The sequence below is a fragment of the Podarcis cretensis genome (assembly GCF_951804945.1).
Source record: "Podarcis cretensis genome assembly, chromosome: 8".
Lineage (NCBI taxonomy): Eukaryota > Metazoa > Chordata > Lepidosauria > Squamata > Lacertidae > Podarcis > Podarcis cretensis.
The window spans coordinates 91,264,798-91,274,951 of NC_137177.1; the positions used below are offsets into that span (position 1 = coordinate 91,264,798).

The 10,154-nt window shown below is 48.8% G+C and overlaps 1 protein-coding gene across 1 annotated transcript; it reads right to left on the reverse strand.

The window, feature by feature from the left end:
- Positions 1-7,071: 7,071 nt before the first annotated feature.
- Positions 7,072-9,650, reverse strand: LOC307223312 (small serum protein 2-like). Its single transcript, XM_079989257.1, has 4 exons — positions 9,507-9,650; positions 8,803-8,896; positions 7,911-8,040; positions 7,072-7,207 (listed from the first exon to the last, which is right to left on the reverse strand). Exons 1-4 carry the CDS (start codon positions 9,507-9,509, stop codon positions 7,102-7,104), a joined length of 333 nt encoding a protein of 110 aa, XP_079845383.1. The 5' UTR covers positions 9,510-9,650; the 3' UTR covers positions 7,072-7,101.
- Between the last annotated feature and the right edge of the window lie 504 nt (positions 9,651-10,154).

Genomic DNA, 10,154 nt, shown 5'->3' on the forward strand with positions numbered 1-10,154 from the left:
CGCTCCCCGCATAAAACGGGGGGCGCCCTTTGCGTGGACGCGTGCAGCCCCTGGATCTGGAGCGGCTCCATCAGCATAGGCTTGGCTTTGCCTTCCCTCAGGTGGCATACCTGGAGGTCTCCGCCTACCCCAGTCAGTTGTCCAATCCCACCTGGGGGAAGCGTTGCCAAGGAGACCAGGCCAGGTAGGGGAGGGATTACTTGCCCACACTATAGAGGGAGGATCTTACCTGGGAATCCTCACTTGGCTCCAGAGCTTCTCCCACCCTACCCACCCTCAGTTAATGCCTTATTTTGCAGGTTAACTTTTCCTCACAGGTTTTGCAGGTGAACTTTTCTTCACAGGTATGTGGGCGCTGCTACGTTAAGGTCGCTGTCAAAGGGCCGGAAAGGAATTTCCATGCATTGGCAGGTTTCGCCTTTCCCGTAGCAAAACGTCACAACTTTGGCGGTATCAGGCCTTGGGCAGAATCCTTTTGTCCATCTTCCTCTTTGCAGTGGCGATACCAGGGTTCTCCATTAAAGGGGTTTCTGAAGGGAGGTTTTGACCGTACACCGAAAGGTCGTCATTGGTCTCCTCTGCGGCGGCGGCGTAACGGGGGCGGCTATCTCTGCTTGAACATATGTTCTCCAGAGCCGGCCCATCCCCCCCACACACACTGGATAACCCTGATGCTCCCTAGGTCCCCGGCTGGGGACTAGGGAGGGAGAACGCCCAATGCCTGAGCCAAGGTCTACCCACATTTGAAATTTAATACAGTTGTGGCCAATTTAATTGCATAGCACGTTGTCTTGAGTCGTTATTCCACATGATGGGGGGGGCACCACTCGGGATCTGGGGACTCTGCCTGTCCACGCAATGCCTTTTTTTTGTTTCTGCTGCCTGCTGTACAGCAGAGGTTGTTGCAAAGCTGTTGCAGGAGGCCACCTAGTTCAGAGGCATCATCAGCCCCATCAATGATCTACTTTTACCTAATTTTCCCCAAACTATTGTTGTTGGGGACAGTGCAGATGCATTATTATAATCATTATCAGAATTTAAATCGTCTCGATATTTTTCCTGAACCTTCCAAGTCTCTCCCGCCCCTTTTGTGGGGAAGGGGGTTCCCAGTGTGGAGGCATCAGCATTGTTATAAACTTTTTCCAGATAATTCACAAGTTGGGAGGCCGTACAAAAGTATCAGCCACAGCAGCAGCAGCAGCAGCATTGTCTTAATATTTCCCAACATAGTTCCCAATTTGGGGGGGGGGAGGGGAGGGCATGTATTTCAGAAGCATAGCACCACCTTTTCCTCCAGCAGGAATTGTTCCCAAGTTGTTTGGGGAGGGGAATCACAGTGCAAACCCAGAAATATTATTGTTGTCGACTCACCCCCCCCCCGCCCAATGTCCACATAATCATATTTGTTTAAGTCAAGGAAGAGGGCCTCAAAGAACTTTAAATCCACACCTGCACTTACCTGGGAGGTAGTACAACTGAATTCAATGGGACTTACTTCTGAGTAGACATAACGAGGATGGGAGCCACAGATGGCTTTGTGATGGGCCATTTAGTCACTATATTAACTTTGCCTATTATTATTATTATTATTATTATTATTCCCCACCCATCTGGCTGGGTTGCCCCAGCTATTCTGAGCTGCTCCCAACACACTCAAAAACATAATAAAATGTCAAACATTAATAATAACCATCTGATCCAATGCAAAAAAGTCACAATAACTTTAAAATAAACAACGTATCAAATTAAGCAAAATTTAATAATCCATTGCCTGGTGTGCTCTGGTCCATGGGGTTACGAAGAGACGTACACGACTAAATAACAACAACAATAATCCATTAGAATCTAAAAAGCTGCTGATAGCTGAGATAGGCATGTCTATCACTATCATTTTTGTGCTCCATGCACACTTGCACACTTACTGTTAGGTGTTTGATTGTTGCTCTTCTGCTACTTAGGTGTTTTTTCTTCCCTTAATGTATGTTATATGGCAGTTTTGTTTAGCCATGGAATGTTTGGGGGTTTATTTTTTAATTTTTAAATTTAATTAATTGCTTTGTTTAATATTATAAAAGTAGGCTGACAAAGAATATAATAGTTTCATACAATCAGAGAGGTAGCTGATGTTTAGCTGGTTTGTTCTACTCGACTAATTAGAGTTATCGAGTTGCTGATACTATAAGCAGAATAACTAGGCTGGGAAAGAATAACATCAATTGCCATCAATGGAGGCTAATATGAGGCTTGGGATTGCTACCGTGGAGGGGCGAGGGAGGTATGGCGGTGGGGGCAGATGTTATAGGCGAAGGGGATCAAGATATGGATATGCTCGTACCCCTTCCAATCTGCACCTCATCCCGAGGGACGAAGGTAGGGTGAGCAAGGATTACTCACCTCCGTCACTGGTGCTGTGCAATGCCAGGTCCATAGGCAACAAAACCGCCACCCTGCGAGATTTCTTCACCTCGCAGGGGGTCGACCTGGCTTGTGTGACTGAGACCTGGGTGCGCGAAGGGGCAACAGTTACCTTACGAGAGATGGCGCCCCCGGGTTTCTCCATCCTCCACCAGTCGCGGACTGTGGGCCAGGGGGGAGGGGTGGCATTATTAATCCGGGAAGATTGTTCTTTCAGGGCTCTACTATCACCATCGATCCCCGGCATTGAATGTGTTGGCCTAGTGTGGGGCTCCGAGGTGAGCTTGGCTGTCTGGCTGGTGTACCGGCCACCTAGCGCACCAGCAGCCACCCTGCCAGGCCTGCTGGAGGCGGTGGCCGGCTGGGCCTTGGAGTTCCCTAACCTATTGGTATTGGGGGACTTCAATATCCATGCTGATGCCACTCCCTCCTCACAGGCTCTGGACCTGGTGTCTTCCATGGCGACACTAGGGCTCTCCCAGTTTGTTTTGGGCCCCACACATCAAGCAGGCCACACGCTGGATTTGATCTTTGGTGTAATAATAATAATAATAATTTTTTTATTTATACCCCCGCCCTCCCCAGCCAAGGCTGGGCTCAGAGCGGCTTACAAGCAATAATAAAAACAAGATGAATGATTACAACTTAAAAACAAAAATAAAATACAACATTAAAATAATGGAACATTAAAATATTAAAATGTAGCCTCATCGCAGGAGGAGAAGGAAAAGAAAAAAAAGAAAAAGAGGGAGGGAGGGAATCAAATTGGCTCCAAGCCAAAGGCCAGGTGGAACAACTCTGTCTTACAGGCCCTGCGGAAAGAAATCAGATCCTGTAGGGCCCCGGTCTCATGAGGCAGAGCGTTCCACCAGACCAGAGCCAGAGTTGAAAAGGCCATGGCTCTGGTTTAGGTTAATCTAACTTCCTTAGGGCCCAGGACCTCTAGGGTGTTGCTATATATGGATGTTAAGGTCCTCCGGGGGGAATATCAGGAGAGGCGGTCCCGTAGGTACGAGGGTCCTAGGCTTTAAAGGTCAAAACCAGCACCTTAAACCTGACCCTGTACTCCACCGGGAGCCAGTGCAGCTTGAAAAGCACTGGGTGAATATGCTCCCATGGCAGAGACCCCGTGAGGAGCCTCGCTGCAGCATTCTCACCCGCTGGAGTTTCTGGGACAGCTTCAATTACAGTAGTCAAGCCCGGAGATGACCGTCGCATGGATCACTGTGGCCAGGTCGGGGCAGGAAAGGTAAGGGACCAACTGCTTGATGCAGCGAAGGTGGAAAAATGTCGCCTTAGCTGTTGCTGTAACCTGCGCCTCCATGGAAAGGGAGGCGTCAAGGATTACACCCAAACTCTTAACGGAAGGCAATGGCACTAATTGGGCCCCCGCAAGAGAAGGGAGTTGGTCCCTCATCCCCATGCTATCCTGACCTAGCCATAGGACCTCTGTCTTCGAAGGATTTAGTTTCAATCGGCTCCCACGAAACCATCCAGCCACAGCTTCCAAGCATCTGGTCAGTGTGTTCGGGGTCGAGTCGGTGTGGCCATCCATCAGCAGATAGAGCTGAGTGTCATCAGCATATTGGTGACAGCCCAGCCCAAAGCTCCGGATAACCTGGGCAAGGGGGCGCATAAAAAGCATCGGGGAGAGAATTGCGCCCTGCGGCACTCCACACAACAAGGAGTGGCGCGATGACATTTCCCTCCCTAGTGCCACCCTCTGTCCCCGACCAGAGATAAAAGAGCACAACCAGTTACGGGCTATGCCCTGTATCCCCACGTCTGCGAGGCGGTGGTCCAGAAGATCATGATCGACCATGTCAAAGGCTGCTGACAAATCTAAAAGGATCAGCAGTCCTGACCGGCCTCGATCCAGTTGTCTACGGAGATCATCTGTTAGGGCAACCAGAGCCGTCTCCGTCCCAAAACCAGGACGGAAACCGGACTGAAATGGATCTAATGCCGATGTTTCCTCCAGAAACCTACCAAGCTGTTCAGCAACCGCTCTCTCAGTTACCTTACCCAGGTATGGAAGATTTGAAAATGGGCGGTAATTGGATAGGTCTAAGGGATCTAATGAAGTTTTCTTTAAGAGTATAGATGTGATCATGTCTCCTTCGATGAAGGTGCCATGGTCTGATCACTACGCTCTGAAAGCCAGGATTGACTTTCCACCCCCACCCTGCTTAGGTGGCGAGCCAATTTGGGCTTGCCCGCAGAGGCTGATGGACCCTGATAGATTCTGCCAAGCCTTGTGGGACCTTGCTCCCCCTGGTGACTCATTGACTGAGATTGTTGAGGGCTGGAATATCCAGCTCCTGGCAGCCATTGATGAGATCGCACCTAAGCGCCCTCTGCGACCCCGCAGAAACCGGGCTCCCTGGTTTACCGAGGAGCTTTGGAAAATGAAGCGGGACCTCAGACGGCTAGAGTGAGGATGACGGGGTGCCCGTGATGGGTTTTTATGAAAACCTACGAGATGGCAGTGAAGGCCGCTAAGAAGTCTTATTTCTCGGCCTCCATTGCATCCGCTAGCTCTCGCCCGGCGCAATTATTTAGTATAATTAGGTCTTTAACGTCCCTTGAAGGACAGCCAAATTTAAATAACAATTTGACACACAGCTGTGAGGCATTTGCAAGCTTTTTTGCGGAGAAGGTCTTGTTGCTCCGCCATGACCTCCCTGCCAATTTGGATACAATAAAGGAATTGGAGGCCCCTCGACTGTCCAGTATTGGACCACAATTGGATCCCCAGCCGATGTGGACAGACTCCTCCGAGCTGGAAAGCCCACCACCTGTCCTCTTGACCCATGCCCGTCTTGGCTGATTAGAGCGTGTCCAGACGAGGTGCGGGCCCCCCTAGGGGATATCATCAATTTGTCCCTTGGCACCGGGACATTCCCAGGGGAACTGAAGGAGGCAGTGGTGCGCCCGCTCTTAAAGAAAACATCATTAGATCCCTTAGATCTATCCAATTACCGCCCGGTTTCGAATCTTCCGTTCCTGGGTAAGGTGATTGAGAGAGCGGTTGCTGAACAGCTTGGTGGGTTTCTGGATGAAACATCGGCCCTGGATCCATTCCAGTCCGGCTTCTGCGCTGGTCATGGGGCCGAGACGGCTCTACTCGCCCTAACAGATTATCTCCGCAGGCAACTGGATCGAGGCGGGTCGGGGCTGCTGATTCTTCTAGACCTGTCAGCAGCCTTCGACATGGTCGATCACAAACTTCTGGACCACCGCCTTGCCGACGTGGGGATCCAGGGCACAGTCCTTCAATGGCTGTGCTCGTTTCTCTCTGGTCGGGGACAGAGGGTGGCGCTTGGGAGGGAATTGTCATCGCGCCACTCCTTGGTGTGTGGAGTGCCTCAGGGTGTGATACTCTCCCAGATGCTTTTCAACATCTTTATGCGCCCCCTCGCCCAGCTTGTCCGGAGTTTTGGGCTGGGCTGCCATCAGTATGCTGATGACACCCAACTCTATCTGTTGATGGATGGCCATCCTGACTCGGCCCCAGACACACTGATCAGATGTTTGGAAGCTGTGGCTGGATGGTTACGTGGGAGCCGGTTGAAGTTAAATCCTTCGAAGACAGAGGTCCTGTGGCTGGGATGGGATGATATGGGATTGGGGGGGGCAACTCCCATCTCTTGCGGGGGCGCAATTAGTGCCAGCACCGTCCGTTAAGAGTTTGGGTGTAATCTTCGATACCTCCCTTTCCATGGAGGTGCAGATTGCAGCTATAACAATGGCGGCATTTTTTCATCTCCGCCAAGCTAAGCAGTTGGCTCCTTACCTCTCTTGCCCTGACCCAGGCACTGTGATCCACGCGACGGTCACCTCCAGACTGGATTATTGTAACTCGCTCTACATGGGGCTGCCCTTGAGACTGACCCAGAAACTCCAGCGGGTGCAGAATGACGCAGCGAGACTCCTTACGGGGTCTTTGCTGCGAGATCACATTCACCCGGTGCTATACCAGCTGCACTGGCTCCCGGTGGAGTACAGGATCAGGTTTAAGGTGCTGGTTTTAACATTTAAAGCCCTATACGGCCTAGGACCCTCGTACCTATGGGACTGCCTCTCCTGGTATGTCCCACAGAGAAACTTACGGTCTTCAAATAAAAACATCTTGAAGGTCCCAGGCCACAGAGAAGTTAGGTTGGCCTCAACTAGAGCAAGGGCTTTTTTGGCTGTGGCTCCAACCTGGTGGAAGGCACTGTCACAAGAGACCAGGGCCCTGCGGGACTTGACATCTTTCCGCAGGACCTGCAAGACAGAGCTATTCCACCAGGCCTTTGGCCAGGGCACAACCTAACTTGACTTCCTCCTTTGGCAATATTTGCGGAGCTCTGGCCCAATGATTGCCATTGGTTTGATTTGACTTGATTTTATAATGAATGATTTTAGAGTGTTGTACTGTTTTATTGTCATTAGCCACCCTGAGCCCGGCTACGGCTGGGGAGGGCGGGATATAAATAAAATTTATTTTTATTTTTATTTTTATTTTTATTTTTATTTTTATCATCATCATCATCATCATCATCATCATCATCATTATGATATGCACCAAATTCTGCAAGTAGTGCTATCAAGCAAAGACAACAGATACACCCCGAAATGCATATATAACTGATTTATTCAGATTCTCTTACATGGAAGGAATTTAGGTGGGATTTGTAAAGCTCACGGACAGGGTTTGGAGGGATCATCCAGTTTATAGAACTCATATTTACATGTGTTTGGATTTACCACTGCTTTACATCCTGGAACATCAACAATACCACCGTACCTAAAAAGAAGAAGAAGAAGAATGTGTAAACTAAGGCTTCCCTGAGCTTATGGAGATCTTGTAGAGGAGTGCTCCTTTCTCCTGCTCGCTTAGGACATGCCAAGAATGATTGGAACTGCCTGGCAGAAGAGCAGTTTTGCAAGATGTTTGCTCCATGCAGGGAAAACCAAGCCCTTGGAAAACATTTGCCTTGAGGCCAAATTCTCCTGGGGAACCCAAGCTGAATGCACAAAGGACATGTCTTGCACAATATGCCATTGCATGTTGCTGTACGATGATTCTTCCCCACCCGCCACTATGTTTGCAGTGGTTGAGGGCAGCATCCATGCACAAAAGAGGGTGTAGCAAAATGCTGGTGCAAAACCAAGAGGCCAGCCAGGAGGGAGACAGAAGGAGACAGGAAGGTGCAGGAAAGAGGAGGGGTCCTCTTTCACTGGGTGCATCGGGGTCCCTCTCCCCAGCACCAACTCCTAGGTGGTCTCCGGATGAGAGGATCTGGGACTCAGGGAGATCCCAAAGTCCAAGCTTCCACACAGTGAATTTTATGCAACCTATCTTCAGATGTAAAGATTAATTGGGACACCCATCTTCAGCTAATTCCGTCCATGAATGTTTATTGAGCAGAAGATCTTCCAGAGAGAACGGGGCAAAATAATTTGAAAGAGATTAATAGACCCAGTGCTATTCTGGTTATTTGGCCTACCTGGAACAGCATCCCATTCCCCTTTCACTACATGTGCATTCCATGCACTGCGCTGTATTCCACTTGGAGCCAAATGGATGCTTGCTGCCATCATAGGGATCGGTACACTCAGTGGGCAGCACTGGCTTACCTAGAGAGAGAAATTTAACATTAGCCCCTAAACAGCTCGTGCAGTAAGAAGCTGCTGCTCAGCACAATGCAGAGACTGCACAAGAGAAGCCCAGTGGCTGCAACTTGTCCACTTGTCCAGCTCCTCCTGTGCTTCTGACTGCAGCCTGATACTTGAAAATGTAATAGGTAAAGCGTTTCCTGACATGGAGAAGAGCAGTGGGAATCTTTGCCACCTTTATTCTTGCATGTCCTGGTTGCTGACCAGAAAGGTAGTGACCCTGGACGTCTGTCTTGCTTATACTGCGGCCATGCAGTCTCCTGCTTGCGTCTGCAGACGGTGGTTCCAAGCTTAAAACAGGGTGACAGTGAATGGGGTGCCCTGTGGATGGGGAATCTGGCCGTTTCAATTTCTAACAGTTATTATTATTGTTACTATTTATATACCATCCTCAGGGCAGTTCACAACCTAAAAAACACAAAATACATAATAAAAGTAAGAGCTTAAGCAGCGACTCATCAATGAGAAGATGAGACTGGAGCAGCGTCAGGTCATTTTAGACTCTGAGCAGCATCACAACATCCGGAGAAGTGTAGATTTTGAAGGTCGCTGCATTTTGGTCTGTGTTCTGGTTCTGCAAGAGCAGATTTGGTAGGTGTATGCTAAAATAAGAATGGGGTGCATTTCCCCCTCATCTCTAGTCAGGAACACATTTTTCAAACATTAAATAATTATTTGGCCATGAATAGATTACATATCAGCATTACGTTGCTGTTTACTTACCATCTTTAATCTCTGCTTTGTGTTCGCTAAACATGCAGGCTCCCTGACACAAGGCAAGTGTCAGAGACAAGGCAGTCAGGCTCAAGAGGATTTTCTGCAAAAGAGACACACACATACACAAATCATTCAACATGGTGCTATCATATATTTATTTGTAGAACCTCTCATTCTGTTTAAAATTAGATTGTATGTGACTAATTTTTGGTAAGACCAGAGCCACTGAAATTAATGTGCCAAAGTTAGTCTTTGGATTTGATCGCCAAATGTGAGCTCTAAAGCTGTAGAGCAACCTTTCAGCAACCTTTTTCAGCCGTGGGTCAGCCCACCGTCCCTCAGAGCATGTGGTGGGCTGGACTATATTTTGGGGGGAAATATGAACGAATTACTATGCCCTACAAATAACCCAGAGATGCATTTTAAATAAAAGGAAACATTTTACTCATGTAAAAACTCCTGGACTGTACGTGGGCCGGATTGAGAAGGTGATTGGGCTGCATCCAGCCCCTGGGCCTTAGGTTGCCAACCCCTGCTGCAAAGCACAGACTGTGCCTGGAAAGAGCAGAGGAAAAGTAAGGGTGGATAAGCCTTCAGGTGAGCCTGGAGTCTGAGAAAGCCTCAGCAAGTGAGGTACACAATCCTCATAATTCTGAATGCCTTTGCACACCCCCTCTCCACACCAACCATCCCCAAAGCATTCCACTTACCATCTTGGTTTTTCAATGAGTTGCTGGCAAACTCTTACTGGGGCGTGGAGGAAAGAGCTCTGGTGTCCCTCATGTAAGTCTGTGGAGAATCCCAGACCCCCTTTTATAGAAATGGGAAGGAGGAGGGGCAAAATGAGAGGGATGGAGGTCCTAACTGGCCGAAGAAAATATTTGCTTCTGCTGACATAAATGTTTCCAATAACAGCTGGGAGAGGAGATATTCATTGATAAGTGCAGTTCAGAACCAGAACCGGGAACAGGAAAATCAGGTTAAACGTTATTAGACCAGGATAGTGTTGAGTTCTGCAAGAGATATGGTTCTAGATATTTGTCTCCAGTGCCTCACCTCAAGAAGGATACTGTCCAAAAAGGCCAGCAAAATGAACAAGGGGGTGGAGCAACTCCCCCAAGGAAAGATTGCAGCATTTGGGATTTCTTACCCTAGAGAAAAGGCAAGTAAGAGGTGACAGGATACAGGCACATGAAATTAGGAGAGGGCTTTCATCCACTACCAGTCACTGTTCTGCCTCTGCGGTCTGTCATTTGCCAAAGTTGTGACATTTGCTCTGAGACGAGCAAAAGCCCATTTATCTGCAGGAAAAATTCCTCCCTGGCTGTGAGAAATTATATAGGTTGTCTTTTCAGATT

Coding starts and splice junctions, on each gene's coding strand:
- LOC307223312 (XM_079989257.1), bottom strand. Junction 8,041..8,802: donor CAAAGCAGAGATTAAAGATG/GTAAGTAAACAG, acceptor TTCTCTCTCTAG/GTAAGCCAGTGCTGCCCACT. Junction 7,208..7,910: donor GGAATGGGATGCTGTTCCAG/GTAGGCCAAATA, acceptor TCTTCTTTTTAG/GTACGGTGGTATTGTTGATG.